Source organism: Tachypleus tridentatus, chromosome 13, assembly GCF_004210375.1.
Source record: "Tachypleus tridentatus isolate NWPU-2018 chromosome 13, ASM421037v1, whole genome shotgun sequence".
In the NCBI taxonomy this organism is placed as follows: domain Eukaryota; kingdom Metazoa; phylum Arthropoda; class Merostomata; order Xiphosura; family Limulidae; genus Tachypleus; species Tachypleus tridentatus.
Genome location: NC_134837.1, coordinates 34,065,298 through 34,088,504, shown reverse-complemented (window position 1 = coordinate 34,088,504; position 23,207 = coordinate 34,065,298). Strand labels below are relative to the sequence as shown.

At 36.2% G+C, this 23,207-nt stretch overlaps 1 protein-coding gene across 1 annotated transcript in view; it reads right to left on the bottom strand.

Moving 5' to 3' along the window:
* LOC143237340 (neural cell adhesion molecule 2-like) overlaps positions 1-17,859 on the bottom strand; it is a 112,598-nt gene extending 94,739 nt beyond the window's left edge. The window contains exon 1 of the mRNA XM_076476482.1: positions 17,579-17,859. Within this exon, the coding sequence (XP_076332597.1) occupies positions 17,579-17,651 (73 nt within the window). The 5' untranslated portion in view covers positions 17,652-17,859. The remainder of the gene's footprint in view (positions 1-17,578) is intronic.
* Between the last annotated feature and the right edge of the window lie 5,348 nt (positions 17,860-23,207).

Here is a 23,207-nt window from a genome sequence, read left to right as displayed (position 1 = left end):
CAACAGGTTTGATGAGGGAAGAAAAATGGCTGCGGCAATGAGATTGGTAAGGTCAAACGTTATGTTGACAACGTAAGTAAGACTCCAACAATGAACTATTTGTTCAAAATTGTGTAAACTAGTACTGCCATCTATCTTGCCGAATGTTTTTTACTTTTTCTCTATATTCATGTGTATTCTTTGAACATAGTACTTGAAGATGAACAGTACACTTTTTATAATATATATATCCTTTAATAGTCTACTTCAATGTGATGAATAACAAGTTATTTAATTAATTATTGTTTTATTAATAAGATTTGATTGATATCTGCGCAGTTAGAGACAGTAAAAAGTTTTGTTTTATAAAAACTTTGATAATTGTATTTTTATACCGCCTTAATTTTTTTGTATTACCAAAATAAAACAACTACAATAAATAGAAATCAAACCAAAAATTAATTAATTAAAAAGGTAACGTATACAAACAATCTCCATTTGCATGGCAATCAGTATCACTGTGTAGCTTTGTGTTGGCAAAGAACAACAAATTGTTGTATCTTATAAATAACTAGGTGGTGCTTTAATAGTTCTTTATGGGAAATAAAGGCGGAAGACCGAAAGAAAACTCGAAAAAGGAAGAAACTGCAAATGATGCAAAAATATACATTTAAAAAAATCATAAGTGGAAAGATAAAACAATTGAAAGGCATTTTTCCTTCTGAATGTGTACCGAACGTGATCAACTGGTTTCCATGCCGTACTGTGGCTCCTAGAATTCGTCAACCAGTTAGCATATCGTACTTTGGCTCCTAGAATTCGTCAACCGATTAGCGTGCCGTACTGTGGCTCCTAGAATTCGTCAACCAGTTAGCATATCGTACTCTGGCTCCTAGAATTCGTCAACCGATTAGCGTGCCGTACTGTGGCTCCAAGAATTTGTCAACCGGTTAGCGTGCCGTACTGTGGCTCCTAGAATTCGTCAACCGGTTAGCGTGCCGTACTGTGGCTCCCAGAATTCGTCAACCGGTTAGCGTGCCGTACTGTAGCTCCCAGAATTCGTCAACCGGTAAGCGTGCCATACTGTGTCTTTCAGAATTCGTCAACGGGTTAGCGTGCCGTACTGTGACTCCCAGAATTCGTCAACCGGTTAGCGTTGCCGTACTGTGTCTCCCAGAATTCGTCAACCGGTTAGCGTTGCCGTACTGTGGCTCCCAGAATTCGTCAACCGGTAAGCGTGCCGTACTGTGTCTTTCAGAATTCGTCAACCGGTTAGCGTGCCGTACTGTGTCTTTCAGAATTCGTCAACCGGTTAGCGTGCCGTACTGTGTCTTTCAGAATTCGTCAACTGAATTAGCGTGCCGTACTATGGCTCTCGGAATTCGTCAACTGGATTAGCATGCTGTACTGTGACTCCAAGAATTCGTCAACCGGTTTGCGTGCCGTACTGTGGCTCCAAGAATTCGTCAACTGGTTTGCGTGCCGTACTGTGACTCCCAGAATTCGTCAACTGGTTTGCGTGCCGTACTGTGTCTTTCAGAATTCGTCAACCGGTTAGCGTGCCGTACTGTGGCTCCAAGAATTCGTCAACTGGTTTGCGTGCCGTACTGTGACTCCCAGAATTCGTCAACTGGTTTGCGTGCCGTACTGTGGCTCCAAGAATTCGTCAACTGGTTTGCGTGCCGTACTGTGACTCCCAGAATTCGTCAACTGGTTTGCGTGCCGTACTGTGGCTCCAAGAATTCGTCAACTGGTTTGCGTGCCGTACTGTGACTCCCAGAATTCGTCAACTGGTTTGCGTGCCGTACTGTGGCTCCAAGAATTCGTCAACTGGTTTGCGTGCCGTACTGTGACTCCCAGAATTCGTCAACCGGTTTGCGTGCCGTACTGTGTCTCCTAGAATTCGTCAACCGGTTAGCGTGCCGTACTGTGACTCCCAAAATCTATCCTTTGCTTTTCGTTATCGACAAACTGCACTCCTCACTTTGGGTTTATGTATATAGGTTATGTATAAAGGTTATGTATATAGGTTATGTATATAGGTTATGTATAAAGGTTATGTATATAGGTTATGTATATAGGTTATGTATATAGGTTTATGTATATAGGTTATGTATATAGATTATGTATATAGGTTATGTATATAGGTTATGTATATAGATTATGTATATAGGTTATGTATATAGGTTATGTATATAGATTATGTATATAGGTTATGTATATAGATTATGTATATAGGTTATGTATATAGGTTATGTATATAGGTTTTGGACAAATTTCATTATTCGAGCAGATATTCTGAAATGTAGACGGTGGGTGTTCTTTATCAGCTCCTTTCTCCGTAGTATATCATTTCAAATTTACAGACGGCTAGTGCAGGTAGCCCGTGTGTAGCATTGGGCGAATATATAAAACAAATAAACAAACTCTATGGAAGAATAATATAGTAGCAGTCGAGAGAATAGAGAGTGATACAACAAACGCTATGTTCAACTGGCCGTGCAATTCGTTAGAAGTATTGAAAGATCCTCAAAATAGGTATATTATGGAATGATATATCGTCGAGGGTCGTGACATGCCTTTTGTCACAACAAATTTGCCTAACAGCTTATTCGAAATGTCAATAATTTATTTATAAGTTTGTTTTCAAACTCACGGAAAAAAAGTACATAAAGATAGCTTAACTTAACAAACTTCGACTATTAAGACCTCTTCAGAGATAATAAAAGCACATTTTTATTTTATACTAAAAGTTTATTCATTATTTATTTTGAAGCATTGCAAAAGGCAGAAAGGACCCGGCATGGCCAGGTGGTTAAGGCACTCGACTCGTAATCCGAGGGTCGCGGGTTTGAATCCCCGTCATACCAACCATGCTCGCCCTTTCAGCCGTAGGGGCGTTATAACGTGACGGTCAACAACGAAATTCAAAACAAACCAAGATGCAGAAACATTGCTATTTGGTACAAGTCTCCATTTTTAAAAGAACCACCTGTATGCCCTAAGTAATCTGAAGTTTTATCACACTAATAAAAGCAATTATTCATTTCACTCTCAAGTTTTCGCGGTTCTGTTCATATAATCTGTAAACATACATTGGAAAATATTTTAGATTATAATGTTCTATTAGTTTGCTGCTGCAGAAATTTAACATTACCCATAATTCACGTTAAGCCTTATAGTTTGGTTTGTTTTTGGTTTGTTTTGAATTTCGCGCAAAGCTACACGGGGGCTATCTGCGCTAGTCGTCCCTAATGTAGCAGTGTAAGACTAGAGGGAAGGCAGCTAGTCATCACCACCCACCTCCAACTCTTTGGCTACTCTTTTACCGACGAATAGTGGGATGGACCATAACTTTATAACACCCACACGGCTGAACGGGGGAGCATGTTTGGTGTGACGGGGATTCGAACCCGCGACCCTCGGATTACCTTAACCACCTGGCCATGCCGGGCTTAAGCCTTATAGTACCCATACAGTAAAGTTAATTGGCGTTCAATAAATAATACCTAACACGTCAGTAAGTAAAACTATCTTTTTTTACGGGAACAAAAATATTACTTTTGACAAATTTGTGGAAACACGTATTTCAATATAAAGTGTTTTTTTTTAATTTAGACGCTCGAAAAAGGGGCTATTTAAAGTTTGCTTGATAATTAAACAATAAACTACAGGACAATCTTTTCTAATGTTTTAGATGTAAAGCACTGAACATTTAAGAAATGAATTTCAAAATAGAATGAGAAACAATTTTTACTGGGTATAATCTTTCCATTCTTGTTTATTGTGGAGACAAAATTTGAGGTTTATATATATATATATAATATGTATGTATGTATAACTGATATTTTCTTGTTTTGCATGCTGCTTTAGAAATGATATATTACAAAATATCTATATATTCAGACGCTTATAAGTAGACATGAATAAAATATAATCCTATAAAAGATTATGAAAAGTTTCTAAAAGATATCTGTCGACCGGCATATCCATTTCTGTAAAGCTCACGGCACTCTCATATTTCTTAATCGAATTTTCCTTTTTACAGCTCTTTAGACAAATTTTCAAAACTATAAATAAATCAATAGCATTTTCACATTAAATTGAAAACAAAACTTATGATAAAAGCAAATATCGCATAAAATTTTATAAATTCTTAACGATGCAAACGTCCACCACAACAGTACCTTTTACAGCTTGTAGTTTTATGCACTGAATAACCTGCTCCGAATAATTATAGAATGAACACAGCCAAGAGTATAAACAAAACAACAAACTTCACATTTAAAATATCTGCTTTTGAACTATTCGGAAAATACTATTTTATGTTTTCCTTTTGTATTTATAAGATGGTGGTCGTCAGATAGAACATGATTGACATATGCTATAACGACGTGGTGAGACTCCAAAATGTTTCCTTCAGTATTGACAGATTTTTTTTAATACATCCCCCAGAGGGTCACCGGGATCTAGAATGTTAAAATATGGGTTACGATTCTCTGTTGTATTCCGAATGAAGACATCGCATGGTGCCTTTGCACTAAGAGAAACTACAATGTATTAATATATGTAAATTAAGTTTGAGTCAATAAAACGAAACTGGACAATATTTGAGAAAACAGCGTTTTAAAGAATAATCTATATTTAAATCGTTATTTTCCACACACTAATGCTGCTTGAATAAACATGAATATAATTACACAGTATGCCAGAAGAGATAAAGTTTAATACAATTTCTCGTTTACTGCAGTAGACGCGAATAGGACCAAGAAGGATTTTCTACAGGGGCTTATACCCATGAGAATTAAAAGCTTCTAAAATACGGTCAGAGTTTGTATCCATGTTCATGCGATTGGCTTACCTTAGAAATTTTATTATATTCATGCAAAACATTTGTTGATTTATTTATGGTAAGAAAATTTGTTTGTTTTGGAATTTCGCACAAAGCTACTCGAGGGCTATCTGAGCTAGCCGTCCCTAATTTAGTAGTGTAAGACAGCTAGTCATCACCACCCACTGCCAACTCTTGGGCTACTCTTTTAACAACGAAAAGTGGGATTGACCGTCACATTATAACGCCCCCACGGCTGGGAGGGCGTGCATGTTGGGCGCGAACCCGCGACCCTCAGATTACGAAGCGCACGCCTAAACGCGCTAGGCCATGCCAAGCTAGGTAAGAAAATTAATAATGTAAGTTTAATGTTGAATTTATTGAAAAATGTTGAAAAATAAAACACAGAACTCAGCCAAGAAAATCAAGGTTTTAAAACCGTCAAAAGTGAAGCACGAGGAAAACGTAACTGAAATTTCATGCTATCTGGTTTTGTTGTTGTTTAATTTCCAGAAACACAAGTACAGTAGGCATGGAGAATAAAAGATAAAGAGAGTTCTAGAACAATGGAAGCAAGTTCATAGTTGAAGACTTAAACTAAGACATAAGAAAAGAGTTTCAATTTCAGCGATTTTAAATGCGCTTGATCCTTACAAAGAATAATATAAATGACTCAGTTTCTGGAGCACAAATAAGAAAGACCCATGTTTCGATATAGTGAACTTATATTAGGACGCTGGAAAGATTAGTGTACGAAAAACATGTTTCCTTTTAATTATATATATTTAGTGTCTGTGACTGTGAACTTTTACACATTCTGACATTGTAACAAATGCTTATAAATTAAATACCTCGTATAAAATCGGTATTTATACAGTGTATTAAACTGTCTGCTTCTGGCCTGCATAAAGTATAAATCCATGTATTTATGGCTCTCAACCTATTGCTACAAAAACGTGTATTGCACTCTGGGATCGCTGGTATGGTATAAAGGTGGCATTTAAATCCACAATTTCGTGAGACAAGACTAGCTAGAGACCTGGCGGTAGGTGCTGTTGATAACATTCTTTCCTTCTAGTTTATTAATTCAAAATTAAAGACGACTATGTAAAAATGTCCGAAACAAAGAGAACAAGCTGGTGGCCTACCGAACATATTCTACTTACACTATATGGCCCAAAGTATGTGGACACCACTTCCAATTAGTCGGTTCGGCTATTTCAGCCACAACCATTGCTAACAGGTGCATAAAATCAAGCACACAGCCATGTAATCTCTATAGACAAACAATGGCAGCAGTATGGTCATACTAAAGAGCTCAGTGACTTTCAACGTGGCGCTGCCATAGGATACCACCTTTCCAACAAGTCAGTTCGTCAAATTTCTACCCCAATAGAGCTTCCCCAGTCAACTGTAAGCGCTGTTATTGTGGAGTGCAAACGTCTAAGAGCAACAACAGCTCAGCCACGAAACAGTAGGCCACATAAGCTCACAGAACGGGACCGCCGAGTGCTTAAGCGCGTAGTGCGTAAAACCGTCTGTCCACAGTTTGAAACTTGGTAGTGAGTGTTGCAACTGCCTCTGGAAGCAACGTCAGCAAAAGAACTGTTCGTCGGGAACTTCATGAAATGGGTTTCCATGACCGAGCAGCTGCACGTAACCCAAGATCGCCATGCGCGATGCCAAACGTCGGCTGGAGTGATGTAAAGCACACCGCCATTGGACTCTGGAGCAGCAGAAACGCGTTCTCTGGGGTTATGAATCACGCTTCATTATCTGGCAGTCTGACGGACGAATCTGGGTTTGACGAATGCTAGGAAAACGCTACCTGCCTGAATGCATAGTGCTAACTGTAAAGTTTTGTGGAGGAGAAATAATGGTCTGGGGCTGTTTATTATGGTTTGGGTCAGGATTTTTAGTTCCAGTGAAGGGAAATCTTAATGCTTCGGTATACAATGACATTCTAGAGAATTGTGTGCTTCCAACTTTGTGGCAACAGTTGGGGGATGGCTATTTTTTGTTTCAGCATGACAGTGACCCCGTGCACAAAGAGAGGTCAATAAAGACATGGTTTGCCGAGTTGGTGTGGAAGAACTTGACTGGCCTGCACAGAGCTCTGACTTCAACCTCATCGAACACCTTTGGTATGAATTGGAATGCCGACTGCGAACCAGGCCTTCTCACCCGACATCAGTGTTCGACTTGACTAATGCTCTCGTGGCTGAATAGGAGCGAATCCTCGCAGCCATGTTCCAAAATCTAGTGAAAAACCTCCCCAGAAGAATGGAGGCTGTGATGGCAGCAAAGCGAGGACCAACTCCATATTAATGCCCATGGTTTTGCAATGAGATGTTTTATAAGCACATATGAGTGTGATGGTTGGGTGTCCACATACTTTCGGCCGTGTAGTTTATCTTCACAGTCCGTACAAGAGACTGGAAACACGTGGAATGTTCTTCATATTCTGAAATCACGTATGCATAAATCAATTTTATCTTAAAAGTAAACTTTGTAATCAGTGAATTGTTTTCGTCCATTATACATTTTTTATTTGTAGTTTTACGATTCACGTTTTTTAAAGTGCTATCCTGTAATTCACTACACTTCTTTTGTTTGTTTGTTTTTTTATAGCAAAGCCACATTAGGCTGTCCGCTGTGGCCACCGTGGAGAATCAAACCACGGATTTTAGCGTTGTGAGCTCTTAAATTTACCCGCTGTTCCAACGGCGGACTTAATTGCACATATATTACGGATAAAACCAGTGGTCAGTTTGTGAGAACGAGATAGGAGAAATCTAATACGCTCAATGTTGTCTTGATTTACGCACGGAGTCAGTCTGTTGCTGTAACTGAGATAGTAGGGTTAACATGTTTTAATGATCTGCTACAGTCTGTGGATACTGTTACATGAATGTTTTCTTCAAACAAAATGATCGACATCAAATAAACCTAAAACTAATCGTTAAACGGTTACAATCAAATTCTCTTTCTTAACCTGAAGGAAAGTCTTAACCTAGGAAGGTCGAAACGTTGTTCTGTCCTTGTTACTAAAAGTGTTAATACCCATAACATCCGTTCTGAGATACATAATTATTGAGTTTGTTTGTTTTGTTTTGGAATTTCGCACAAAGTAACTCGAGGGCTATCTGTGGTAGCCGTCCCTAATTTAGCAGTGTAAGACTAGAGAAAAGGCAGCTAGTCATCACCACCCACCGCCAACTCTTGTGCTACTCTTTTACCAACGAATAGTGGGATTGACCGTAACATTATAACGCCCTCACGGCTGGGAGGGCGAGCATGTTTTGGCATGACTCGGGTGCGAACCCGCGACCCTCAGATTACGAAACGCACGCCTTAACGCGCTAGGCCATGCCAGGCCTGGCATAATTATTGAGTCCGTTAATTTCAGATATTTTTGAAGCAAACTGGTGGTCTTGTGTTTCGTCGGCATGTTTTTCTCTTAATTTCTTATAAACACACACACACACTCTCTGTAACTCGTACATCCATATTCTAAATTATACTCGGGACTGTTCTTTAGGCAGACACAAGTTTCTGCTTAACAAATCCACAAAGTTACAATTATGTATTAACTGCGTGTTACCAACAGTTTGATTTTTACTATTTTAAACCGTCTACTGTATTTTATTAGTTAATCATGCAGAACTGTTATAAAGAAACAAAAATATGTTTAATACAATTATATCTCAAAAACTGAATATCAATTTCACCAGTAGCACAATGAGAATAATAATTTCTATGTTAAAAAAAAAATTACAGCTTGAGAAGTCTAACCCCGAATGAAGTTTCCACAGACATCGGATGTTATTCATTGATTCAATCTTTTCTAATGATAATTTTTAGATCCTCCAAATATTGTTATTCCAATAGACAATTTTAGAACCCCCAAATGTTGTGGGTTATTCCAATAGACATAATTTTTAGATCCCCAAGTATTGTGAGCTATTCCAATAGGCATCATTTTTATATCCTATTAATATTGGGGGTTATCTCAACAGACATAATTTTTAGAACTTCCAAATGTTGTGGGTTATTCTGATGGGCATAATTTTTTAGATCATCCAAGTATCGTGAGCTATACCAATAGACATCATTTTTAGATCCTATTAACATTGTGGGTTGTTACAACAGACATAACTTTTAGAACCTCTGAATACTGTAGGTTATTCCGATAGACATAATTTTTAGATCAACCAAGTATTGTGAGCTATTCCGATAGATATCATTTTTAAATCTTCCAAGTCTTGCAGGTTATTCTGACAAACATTTCATTTGAGGATTCTCTCCACTTCACCCCTTTCAGGCCACATGCTTGCCCTTTCAGCGATGAGGGCGTTATAATGTTACGGTCAATCCCACAATTGTTGGTAAAAGAGTAGCCCTAGAGTTAGCTGTGGGTGGTGATGATTAGCTGTCTTCCCTCTAGTCTTACACTACTAAATTAGAGACAGCTAGCACAGATAGCCCTCGTGTAGCTTTGCGCGAAATTCAAAACAATCCAAACTATTAAAATTAAAACTACACCGGCCCGGCATGGCCAAGCGTGTTGAGGCGTTCGATTCGTAATCCGAGGGTCGCGGGTTCGAATCCCGGTCGCACCAAACATGCCGTGGGGGCGTCATAATGTGTCGGTCAATCCCACTATTCGTTGGTGAAAGAGTAGCCCAAGAGTTGGCGGTGGGTGGTGATGACTAGCTTCCTTCCCTCTAGTTTTACACTGCTAAATTAGGGACGGCTAGCGCAGATAACCCTCGAGTAGCTTTGAGCGAAATTCAAAAAATAAACAAACAAACAAAACTACTACCACCTGTTGTTCAAAAGTTATATTAACACGGTGACTGTCTGTTAACTGTAATTGTTTATTCACCCATACTGTTTATAAGCCAGAATTCTCTTACCTGCAACTGTTTCTTATTTTATGGTACAAAACCGTATCAACTGATTTATACGTTCATGATGATATCGCGCAAATACCTTGGTGGTCGACGATGACTGTATGTCACACCAGTTTCTTGCTCAGTAAACTTGTTCCTGTATACTGCACAAAATGTATAGCTTTGTGCTAACTTTAACTTATTTTTATTCATCTATGCAATGCTTGAATTGTGGCAAAACCGGGGGGCATCGTCTCCTTTATTAATAGAAATAAAAATATCATTCCCTTGTTAAAAGAACGAAAACAACAAAAAAAAAACCCTGTGAAATGCCTGATTGTGAGAACATGCAATGGAGTCTCCCTTGTTAACCCATTTTTCTATAATTCAAGTGCTGCATCTATGCAAACAAATAAATTCACCGTCTTTTATTTCAACTTTTTATTTGTACTGTTTGGAATCCAAGGTTTTCGCTCACTTCTTCATTTCATCCATGTTTGCTTTACGAGCACATCTTATTGGTATTGTCAACTAACTTTCAGTTTATATTCGTTTATGTACTAACTGTGTGATGGCCAGGTGGTTAAGGCGCTCCACTCGTAATCCTAGAATTGCGGGTTCGAATCCCCGTCATACCAAACATGCTTGCCCTTTCAGCCGTGTGGGCGTTATAATGTGACGACCAATCCCATTATTCGTTGGTAAAAGATTAACCCAAACGTTGGCGGTTAGTGGTGATGATTAGCTGCCTTTCCTCTTGCCTTACACTACTAAATTAAGGACGGCTACCGCAGATATCCCTGGTGTAGCTTTGCGCGAAATTTAAACCAAACTGCTGACCAGAATCTATGTTTTAAAAATGTATGATACCATCTGCTAGTCGTTTTTTTTTTCAATTTTATTAAGCTTGATACGTACTAAGCCTAAAATTCGGTGTACAACTTCTTCAGGAAGCAGGCACTTGAAAAATGACCATACTTTAATATATATGTATATATATATATATATTTTTTTTTTACAGGAACGAAAGACTTTGTTGAGTTCGTAACACTTCTATTCAGAAGTCTTTTAGTAGAACCCTGAAAAGCCAAACTATCGATTTTCTCCCCTATTTAAAAAAAAAAAAAATGTGCCAAGCTATGTTATTCTTCCAAGAGAATGTTTGCATGAAAAGAAAATATGAATAATTAAGGATATCTGGGGTGTTTCCTTCAGAAGGGCATAACATATTCAAAAACTTACTTCCTTTCGTGTCTCAACCTTAAAAGTTTAAAATTGTTCATCATCTACAACCAATGATTTGGTTTAACTGACGTAGAATGAGATGTGATCGGTAGCTAGATTATGGTTACCATTTTTCTTTAAAGTCGTTTTTAACTAAAAAATGTATTTACGTTAGAATAAAAGTTTTTCTGTTACTCCTTTGTGTTGTCGCTCGAAGTTTTCGTTTTAGTGGTTTTTTTTTTTTTCTGATTTTGCATTCTCAATAAGAAAACATTTCTTTGGTCAGTTCGTTTTCAGGGAGTTGATCTTTGCACTTTAGTATTACTTGTAATTATCAAAAAAGCAACCGAGAAATTTACAAAATACTGTCTTAAGACTGTTGAACACTTAACTAGTTAACGATTTATTGATTAAGTCATCATTCTTACTTAATGCTGACGTTTCGTCTCGTGATAAATGGTCACAATGCAATATATAAGCATGGGATAAATGCACAACTCAGAATTTCTAATAGATTATCGCAGCGTTGAAAAGAAACGCTAAGGCCTGCTCAATAGAGAACATTTATTGTATGACACATAATCATAATTTATTATTTGGAATAAACAAAAAGTGTCATGGATTGCTAATCTACCTGCTCCCCAAGTGGCATATCGGTTTGTCTGCGGACTTACGACACTAGAAACCCGGTTTTGATACCCCTGGTGAGCAGAACACAGTTGGCACAATGTGTAACTTTGTGCTTAATTTCAAACGAACAAAAAGCTTACCTACATGTCGAATGTTTGTATTCAAGTATCCGTGACTTGGGACAAGAGGTTTATACGTATTACCCAGTATAAAATTACTATGGTTGTATATAACAATAAATAATGAAACAAAAATACAGTAATAGTCATTTATTAATTAGCTTATTGGAAGCATAGTATCACATGAACCGGCCAATCGCATTCTTAGATCTATGCAGAAGGAGCAAGCAGGGATGCCAACTCTCAAATAGAGTTCAAAATAACGAAAATGTATAGATATTCTGATTTTTTTAAAGTATATGTCTTATAGTGTAATTATTTGCCCATTAACGAATCGTTTTGTGTGTAAGTAATATCAGATCCGTCGTTTATATATTTCCCAAGAAATAAGATGCTCCTGCGCCAATAGTAGGCCATACTAGCATATTTTAAAGAGGGGGGGGGAAGTAGAGCTATTCGAATAATGACCGGTCTAAACCAACTATTTATTTCCTTGTGCATCGTTGGATAATTTCATGGTGTTCACATTTTCCCAATTAAATGCTAAAAAAAGATTTTTGTTTTCCCATTTCTTATTTTCATTTTCGAAGCTCTACTCAAATAAGTGGTTGAGTCTAACAACGCAAAATGCATATTTTTTATGTTCATTGGCCTTAAGATTTGTTTGACCAGCAGTATATATATTCACAAAAATAAATACGAAGTAAAATTAGAAATCGTTGGCTCGTATATTTATTATTAATTTATCATGATTTGTTTGAATTTCGCGCAAAGTTACACGAGGGCTATCTGCGTTAGCCGTCCCTAATTCAGCAGTGTAAGACTAGAGGGAAGGCAGCTAGTCATCACCACCCACCGTTAACTCATGGGCTACTCTTTTACCAATGAATAGTGGGATTGACCGTCACATTATAACGCACACACGGCTGAAAGGGGCGAGCATGTTTGGTGCGACAAGGGTTCGAACCCTCGACCCTCAAAATTACAAGTGGAGTGCCTTAACCACCTGGCTATGCCGGGCCAATTTATCATATATCTACTGTAATCTTTACTCTTATAAACCGGAAAATTCCTTTAATTTTAGACCCGGCATGACCTGGTGTTAAGGAACTCGACTGGTAATCTAAGGGTCGCGGTTTCGAATCCCTGTCGCACCAAACATGCTCGCCCTTTCAGTCGGGAGGAATTATAATGTTCGGTCAATCCCACTATTCGTTGGTAAAAGAGTAGCTTAAGAGTTGACGGTGGGTAATGATGACTAACTGCTTTTCCTCCACTTTTATACTTCTAAATTAGGGACGGCTTGCACAGATATCCCTCGTGTAGCTTTGCGCGAAATTCAGAAAGAAACAAACGATTAAACAACTACATAAAAAGTACAGGATGTTCGGAAAGTCACTGTGCAGTTTTGTAATCAGCATTCATTCAGTCTATTTCAAGCCAGCAACTGATAGCGGTGTTTAGAAACAAAATAAGAAGGATCCAAGCCTGTAGTGATGCCAACGGGGGTCACTTTCAACATTGTTTATAATTGTCATTCATATTTACCTCCTGTATTCTATATTGAAACATGTCTATTAATAAATATATAAGTGCACAGTGACTTTCCGAACACCCTGTATTATAATAACGACGTCACATACGATATAAAATAAAACAAGGATAGAAATTAAACGTCATGGAAATGGTAAAAAGTAACTTAACAGAAAAAGATATCTGATAGATATACTTAAATAACAGTAGGTATACATCAATTTTCAGACTTAACTTTTATTTTCTAGTCTCACATATTAGCCCACAGTGGTCTTGCGCTTAGCCTAAAGGTTTACGAATCTAAACGATGGGTTTCGATATCTGTAGTGGGCACGGCACAGATAGCCAATTGTTTATATTTGTACTTAACAACCAAATCAACCTAGTATATTAGTTGAAATAAACTTTAAAAGTTAAGAACAAGTAGGGATAATAAATCACACATTGTCTAACACCTAAAACTTCATCATGAAAGATAGTTACTTCTAATAGCTTAAGAATGCAACGAAATAAGATAGTTTTAATAAAAATAAGAGGCCATTTATCTCCTTACGTTGGTACTGAAACCATATAGTGCCATATATGTGCATGAACAACATAATGAAACCTCACGATGAGTAGGTTAATATAGAATACGAAGAAGATGAAGAGTGAAACAAGCCAATATTAAGAGTGATAAATATTTTCGTTTCGTTTCTTCAAAATTTATACGTCAAGCTGTTTTGTAATCTACAGAGTGTATAATTATTCTTGTGATTTGTTGCATGCACACGTTTTACTGACGTCACGACAGTACAAACGTCATTTTAGTGTCTACTGTTTGAATGACAGACAAACACACTACTGTGCAAGTCGTTAAAACAGATGACTCCTCCAGGCGCTCTTCGGTCCTCTTTCGGAGAAAGTTAGTTTAAAACAATATTAATTTTTATAAATTTACCATCTTACATACAATAATCTGAGAGGTTTTCAGTTTCAAACAACGTAATTATAAGTTAATAACCATAGGTCTATTAGAAAATAAATAGTGTCATTAATTCTGAAGAACATCATAGCAAAGCTTCAGTTATTAACAAATGTTGTTGTGACTGGATTTATTTGGACACTAGAGGAATATGCTAAAGGTTAATAACCTGAACGATTAGCATTCAAATAAAATTTGTACCGATTTAGTTAATTATTTTATTAATTAAAAGTACAATCCATTTGAGACATATAAATAAATAAGTAATCCACAACGTAAAAGAAACAGATAAATATTGCACAGCTACACAACGATATTCTATTAACCATAAGTCCAAAAAGTGCTAAACACAAAGCCAGTGACCCTTTAGTTTAAAACTTACCAAATACAAATTCAACAATTGTACAGTGAAAAAAAAGATGCAATGAAAACAACATTTCTCCAACAAACGAAAAAAGCAGTAAAATAGAAATTTCTTCGTTATCTATTCAAGCCGTTTCCTACTTTATTAGCTTGTTGTTTGTTCATTGAGTTTTGTTCAAAGTTATTCGATGGCTGTCTGCGTTAGCCATCCGTGTTTTACAAGTAATAAACTAGAGTGAAAGCAGCTAATCAACGACATTATCTACTGCCAATTATTGGGCTACTCTTTTACCAACGAAAAGTGCAATTCATCATCCCATTATAACGTCCCCACGGCGGAAAGGACATGTTTGGTGATAGGATTCGAGCTCTCGACCCGCAAATTGTGAATTGAGTGCTCTTAATACCGTGTCATGCTTATCCGAATGAATCAAAATGGCACTTCAGAAATCACTGAGTGCTTTCCAGAAACAAAAGAGCGATTACGTAATTGTACAATCCATTTCAAATGAGTCAGCTGTAGTCCAGTTGTTATTGTGCTGGACGGTGGTTTCAAGGATCCGTGTAAATCTTCCGTTGCCCCATTCCCCCACCAAAAAAAAATCGTGTTTCGCACTTAAGGTCGTGGGTGCGTTATAAGAGTAACTGTTAAATTCCTCTACTCGACTGCAAAGTCCAAGAGTAGGCAGTGGTTACTGTTGATTGTATGGCTACCATCCTTTTAATCCTATGAATTTGAAATTATGGAACTCTAGACTAGGTAGCCCTTGTATAGCGTTATACAACTATCCCACACAAACTAAATTATTTGAAGCATAACAAGTGGGACTGCTATATCTTAGACAACGGTCACGCTGGTGATTCGAACACTTTTACAGAGATAATAAGTGTTACAGGCCCGGCATGGCCAAATGGGTAGGGCGTTCGACTCCTAGTATGTGGGTCGAATCTCCATCGCACCAAATTTCCTCGCCCTTTCAGCCGTGGGGGCATTATATATAATATGACGGTCAATCCGACTATTCGTTGGTAAAAGAATAACCCAAAAATTGGCAGTGGGTGGCGATGACTAGCTGCTTTCAATCTAGTCTTACACTACTAAATTAGGGACGGCGACGTTTAAGGCAGATATCTCTCGTATAGGCCCGGCATGGCCAAGCGTGTTAAGGAGTTCGACTCGTAATCCGAGGGTTGCGGGTTCGAATCCCGGTAGCACCAAACATGCTCGCCCTTTCAGCCGTTGGGGCGTTATAATGTGATGGTCAATCCCACTATTCGTTAGTGAAAGAGTAGCCCAAGAGTTGGCGGTGGGTGGTGATGACTAGGTGCCTTCCCTCTTGTCTTACACTGCTAGATTAGGGACGGCTAGCGCAGATAGCCCTCGAGTAGCTTTGCGCGAAATTCAAAACAAAAAACAAATCTCTCGTGTAGCTTTGCGCGAAATTCAAAAACAATGAAATAACAAAAGAGTGGTTATCTTCAAAAAACAAAGAACAGAGGAACAAAACAAGTATTCAATAACTATACATACAAATAGAAAGTCATTAAACGTAGGTTTAGTTGGTTTAAAATATAAGAAAAAGTAATTTAACTAGCCAGTATAAATAAAGCACAGCATGACTGCAGTTTTTCTCAGACACATGTAATCTCACTATTTAGGATAAAACAAAGCAATAACAAAAGTTTCCTCACCATATAGTGTAAACATAGTGATTCAATCATAACCTCAAAATAGTAATCTGGTATCGGTATTAGCAATAAGAAACAGATTAATGACTGAGTAGCGTTATTGTTTGCAATACTGATCTATTAATCTCGCTATTGTTAAGAAAAATAGAACAAGGAATCAGTGACCTGTTGCCTAAAAGAAGCAAAAATAGAAATATAAATAAATCTATTATCTGAAAGGAACTCCATAATTACTTAGTAATCGTACTATTTAATATAGGTACAACAAAATGATTCAATTGTCTCGTTATACAAACAGAACAATGATTCGTCGATTCTGTACTTTGGTACAAATGAAAAAAACACATTTTTGTAACTGCACAATTCGTTAGAATCAAGTAAGTAAAGCAACAGTTAAATATTTTTTACTGTTTATTAGAAGCATAGCGATTGTACCTTGTAGGGAAATATAAACGTACACAATACAGTTCAATAACAATTAAACAATGACTTATTAACCGTGTTGCCAAATGGGACAGTGATGCTATATATATAAGCAGAGAAATAAACATGTTGGCAGAAGCAGAACAATAGTAAATATATAAAATGGTAAAAAATATATCATAAAGTGGTCTTACCAGTAATAAAACAAAACATTTAATTTCAACAAAAGGAACTGGAAGATAAATAATAACTTATTACAAATAACCAATGTTTTATTGACTACACATATATTCAAAATAAACAGACAGGTCAAAGATGGTTAAAATTATTATTTTCTAAATTTGAATTCTTGATTTGAATAAAAGCTTTTAAAAAACGGTCTTTACATGTCTGATAAATATAAAATAACATTTTTATTTAAACCAGTCTTTCGCCTTTGCGGCTTCTTCAGGGTCAATATAAATAAATAAATATACATATTTATATATTCATTAAATTATCTACACAATTATCAAGGAGCCGCAAATGTGAAGCGGTGGTTTAAATAAAAATATATTGTTTTATTGTCTATCTGGAGCGTAAAGTTGGTTGTTTTTAAGTTTTATCAAAATGTGTAAATTCCTTCAATATTCACTGCAAATTTTGAAACACAACAAATTCTAGATGTATTAATATTATATATTTTTTGTCATAAGTTAGCGTTATCCTGAATTATATGAACATATTATATTATATAGATAAGTTATAATTTTATTACAAATAACGTTCGGTTAGGATGTCGACAGAATCTTTCCTGATGGTATAATAAAGTCATCGGATTTTTTAGAATAAAACCTAGATCAATTTTTTAAGAAATATTTAACAGAAGAGACAAAAAGACGAAATATCTAAACTGATATTTCATGATAAGTTATAGTACTTTATTTACCTTGAAGTAACAAAGACATGCCACAGAGGAACAGGACGGAAATGCTGTACCAGGGAGCCAACCGACGAGTCATGATTTAGGTAGGTTTCCACTACATCTAGAAAAGTAACCTGATGGATGTGAGTTATCCCTTTCAAGAGTCCGCTAATTTCATGCTAGTCCAACCAGTACCAGTAGCGTTGGAAACCTCAGCGTTAGAGCTACGTTACTTACAAGCGATCACCTCAGCTCAAGACGCACGACACATAATTCTATACGGATTCAGTGTAGATCGTGTCTTACTGAACCTTTCAGGATATTAACAGCCACCACTAGAGGGACTGATCACGTGACCCGTGTAACTAGCGTGGGCGACAAACTCTAATATCGAGTGTTTGATCTTCTGTTTACAGTTTCAGTATCGTTGTTTGTTTATGTAAAATAATGGGCACTAGTTTAGTTACGCTGTTTATTGAAACCTAAAACATTTAAATCTCTTTTCCAGCAATGAAATCAAATATATGGAACCAGGCCCTGGTCAAAATGAAAGTTGGTAGGAGCTGTGACGTGTGGAAGATCGATAACCAGTACATATTTTCTTTTGTTTCAAGTCTCACCAGTCGATTTTATGAAATATTATCCTCTTTGAATATCAAATTAAATCAAGTACTCACTCATAATTTACTTTATAAATAGTAGTTCCTAAGTCCTCCTTCCCTTTCCAAAAAAAATGGGTGTGATGGTGTAAAGGTCTTATGTGTTTTTTTATCATACGATTGCATTTCGTGAAATTACTCGAGAAGAAAACTGAAGACAACGCGTACGTTCGTATCTATAGGCTAGTACATCAGTGTTATTAACAACGTCATCTGTTGTTCACTTCTGTAACCTAATTTGCTGTTAAGACACAAAGGAACTAAGTATTCTTCCGCGTCAAATGATATGTGAATATTGCATTAACTTTAATAACCGTGACGCATACTTTGGCATTTTAAACTGTAAGTAATCCTAACATAGAAAAAAGTGGAACATTACACGGTGAAACCTTTCGAAACATTTGAAGGAAGTAGGAAAAAAATGTGGAAGTTACGTATATTTAGTTACATTCTTTATTGTTTTCTTCAAGCGTTTTAGTTGAGTAGACAAAAAATACATAAAGGTAATGAACGTATATAAAATGTTTGTGTTTTTCTCAAAAGATTCGGAAAAAAATGAAAGCAAAACAAAGAGACTAATATAACTTAATGCAGAGTCCTTGTGTCGGACTTAGTCCTAGCTGCAAGTGAAATTAACTTGCTTTTCGTCCCTCGCCGAGACAGAGATAAGTCTTCACATTTACAACACCAAAATCAGGGTCTTGATTCCCCTTGGTTAACACAGCAGATAGCCCGATGTGGCCTTACTATAAGAAAACACACGCACGCACACACACGTGCTTTTTGACTTACGTCTGTGTGCAATTGAAAACAAGTTGCTTTTGAACTTGTTTTTGGTTTTGTGAAATAATTAAATTTCATTTTTTGTTGGTTGATTAACACATGTGGAACTAAACTTGAAGGTCAACATTGTGACTTGTTAAGACACAAAGTGATCCAGAAAATAAAAAAAAATTTAAACACCACCTTCTGGTGTTATATACGCGTATTTATATATATATATATATATATCAGTAACATGGACAAAAAAAAAAACAATATTAATAAGCAAATAACACTATGCGAAAACTATTTTTTGCAAGTTGATTTAATATATACAGAATTTTGTTTTGTCATTTTCTACATCTGCTACATAACTTTGGCGAATAGCAAAAAGAGGGCTATCTACGCGCAGTCGTACTGATAAACGCAGGGAAACGGTTAATATTACCACACTCTACCAGCTCTTTGGCTACTCTTGTCTGAAAAAATGCTGAGGTTTGACCATCACTATTTGTAGCACACTGAGTAGTTTCAATTGGAAAGCACACTTTTGTGGCAACGGGACACGAGCCATGAACTGTCGTATTTACAGACCGAGGAGGCTAAGTACTAGGTTTTTTTTTGTTATTAAAAATAACCGTTATATCGCATTACAGGAATATGTTATATATATGAATAATAACATTAAGGAGGCTAATTACTTAGAGATTTAGACAGCTGCACGATCTTTTTCTATGGCAGTCGGATCATTTTAGCAGCAGGAGCTTTTTATATGGTAGCATGGTTTTTTTCTATAGCAGCAGGATCTTCTCCTATGGCAGCAAGGTTTTTCACACAGCAGCAGGATCTTCCCCTATGGCAACAAAGTTTTGCCATATAGCAGCAGGATCTTTTCCTTTAGCAGCTGCAGGATTTTTTTTATTGCGAAAGGATAATTTTTTTTATACCAGCAAGATCGTTTGCTGTGGCATAATAAACAATGAAGACAGTTAAAGCTGTGGTATAATAAACAATGAAGACTAGTTAAAGCTGTGGTATAATAAACAATGAAAACTAGTTAAAGCTGTGGTATAATAAACAATGAAGACTAGTTAAAGCTGTGGTATAATAAACAATGAAGACTAGTTAAAGCTGTGGTATAATAAACAATGAAGACTAGTTAAAGCTTATTTTCTTCCCTCGTAGAGTTCATACTTGAGTTATAACGTGTTTTATTCTTATAATAAACAATGAAGACTAGTTAAAGCTTATTTTCTTCCCTCGTAGAGTTCATACTTGAGTTATAACGTGTTTTATTCTTATAATAAACAATGAAGACTAGTTAAAGCTTATTTTCTTCCCTCGTAGAGTTCATACTTGAGTTATAACGTGTTTTATTCTTATAATAAACAATGAAGACTAGTTAAAGCTTATTTTCTTCCCTCGTAGAGTTCATACTTGAGTTATAACGTGTTTTATTCTTATAATAAACAATGAAGACTAGTTAAAGCTTATTTTCTTCCCTCGTAGAGTTCATACTTGAGTTATAACGTGTTTTATTCTTATAATAAACAATGAAGACTAGTTAAAGCTTATTTTCTTCCCTCGTAGAGTTCATACTTGAGTTATAACGTGTTTTATTCTTATAATAAACAATGAAGACTAGTTAAAACTTATTTTCTTCCCTCGTAGAGTTCATACTTGAGTTATAACGTGTTTTATTCTTATAATAAACAATGAAGACTAGTTAAAGCTTATTTGCTTCCCTCGTAGAGTTCATACTGGAGTTATAACGTGTTTTATTCTTATAATAAACAATGAAGACTAGTTAAAACTTATTTGCTTCCCTCGTAGAGTTCATACTTGAGTTATAACGTGTTTTATTCTTATAATAAACAATGAAGACTAGTTAAAGCTTATTTGCTTCCCTCGTAGAGTTCATACTTGAGTTATAACGTGTTTTATTCTTATAATAAACAATGAAGACTAGTTAAAGCTTATTTGCTTCCCTCGTAGAGTGCATACTTGAGTTATAACGTGTTTTATTCTTATAATAAACAATGAAGACTAGTTAAAGCTTATTTGCTTCCCTCGTAGAGTTCATACTTGAGTTATAACGTGTTTTATTCTTACCATGACTCATCGCTTTCTATAATAGATGAAATCATTTAAAACACAAGGAAAAAAACCTTTAGACAATATTTACTTTTGAAATGGTTATTTTGCATTTCTCGATTTCAGCAGTATTACTTGCCAAATAAATCACTGATAACACTACTTCGTGATGACGAGAAACTCGCTTTAAGTAAAAATATATTTCAGGACAGTTGGTAAAGATATTAACACTTTTACCAAAATAAAGCAGAAAACAACGTTTTAACCTCCTTAGGTCATTTTCAGGTTAACAAAGACGACCTAAGATGGTCGAAACGTTGTTCTCTGCTTTATTTTGGTAAAAGTGTTAACCGTCCTAAGATACATTGACAGCACTAATGTTTTTATGAGTAATAACATTATTGTGAGAGTTATTAATAAAGCTAATCATTGAAAGGAAGTTAGATAGGTTTTTGTCTTCTGAAAGTTAGTAGAACTACAAGTGATTTAGTTATCAATGCAAAACATAGATACTCATCTGTGATCCATTCTTAATGACCACTCTAAAGAAATTTATGTTAGTGACCAGTTTACTGTTATGCTGTTTAATTCCATTACAGAATGTCCGCTGGGACAGCAGTAAGTCTTTGGATTTACCGTGCTAAAATAAAGGGTTCGATTCTCCTCGGTGGACCCAGCAGATAGTCCGATGTGGATTTGCTATAAAAAACACACACACACCTACCACAGAATTATCCTCTAAAAAGGAAGTGACTGAACTGGTTCACCATTAGCTCGAACACATGTAATCCTGCCGATTTTCATGTTTATCGCGTAATTTTGATTCGTTTCGTTGATCAAATTAACTGAACGTTTCTTGACACACTTCTCTTTGTTTCGTTTTTTTCGTACCGTAATATTCATATTTTATGCTAGCTTCTCGGCTTGCTGACAAACAACGCTGGAATAGAAACGTGAAGAAATATGGAAATGGATAAATATTTGATAAGGCGATTGGTGAGAGATAGTAGAGTGAAAGTAATAGTTTACAGATCTCTGATGATATGATCAGGTGATTTGATTTGTAAATCACCCGAGGAACATCAGAGCCAAGGCGGTCGGAACTCACAGGGGAAGTATTCCTACATACATCGATGCAGGTTTACTGGTGTCGTTTATTGCTATTGGCTCTCTGGAAGTGTTTCATTCCAAGATTCAGATTTAAAAAAAAAATATATCTTAATACTGTTCATTCTTCTGCGAAGTGTAACTTCATATGTTAAGTTTGTCATGGAATATAATAACCATGCAATAATCCATTAACGTACTGATTATGTTTTACATACTAAACATTGTAGACATTACTAATTCTCTAACTTTGAGTGTAATATATTTTTCATCGTTGTTTCAAGCTTTATTTGCAGTTCGAAAACGTATTTTTTTACCTTCTCAAATGTTAAAAACCTGAGCTGGAGGATGTTCTAACTCGTTTATTTCTCATGATTCCATTATATTGAGAATAACATGTGGAAAGACGAGAGTTTTCGTTTATTTCATTTTATGTTATTTGTAAAACGTTCTCCACAGATTTTAAAAGATCTACATAACATTTAAATTGGAAGACGTAACCGGTTTTATGGTATCATGTACAATAAACGTTTCAAGTACTCTGTGCAACAACCACATTTGTACCGCACATCAGACCAGTTTTATGGCTTAGCGAAGAACATTTTGTTTTCCATTTCAGTAGATATTGACACTTGTTTGTTGGATGAAATTTTTACTTTTTGCACATTCTGGCACAATGAGCAATCATAGTTTGAAATGCAATGACGTAACTAGTTGATTGTTCAGCTTAGTTTGTAGGCTAGGAATTAGGAGAGCTTCCTTTTTTCTTAACGTCTGTTTATCTTTATCTTTCACTGAGCTATTATTCTGAAGTGTTTACTGTTCGGTTTTCCTTTACAGTATTTGCTGAGATGGTTGTAAATATCAGAGTTATTGATAAGACTTATGCGCATGCTCCTTGATTTATGGCTTTATCTATAGCCCCAGGTTGTTTAAATACAAATTTTATCAATGTTTAAATAAAATTATGATGTTTTATGCTATCTCTCCTTTAAACCGCAGTTTAGACTATAATGGTGCGTAAACGCTTA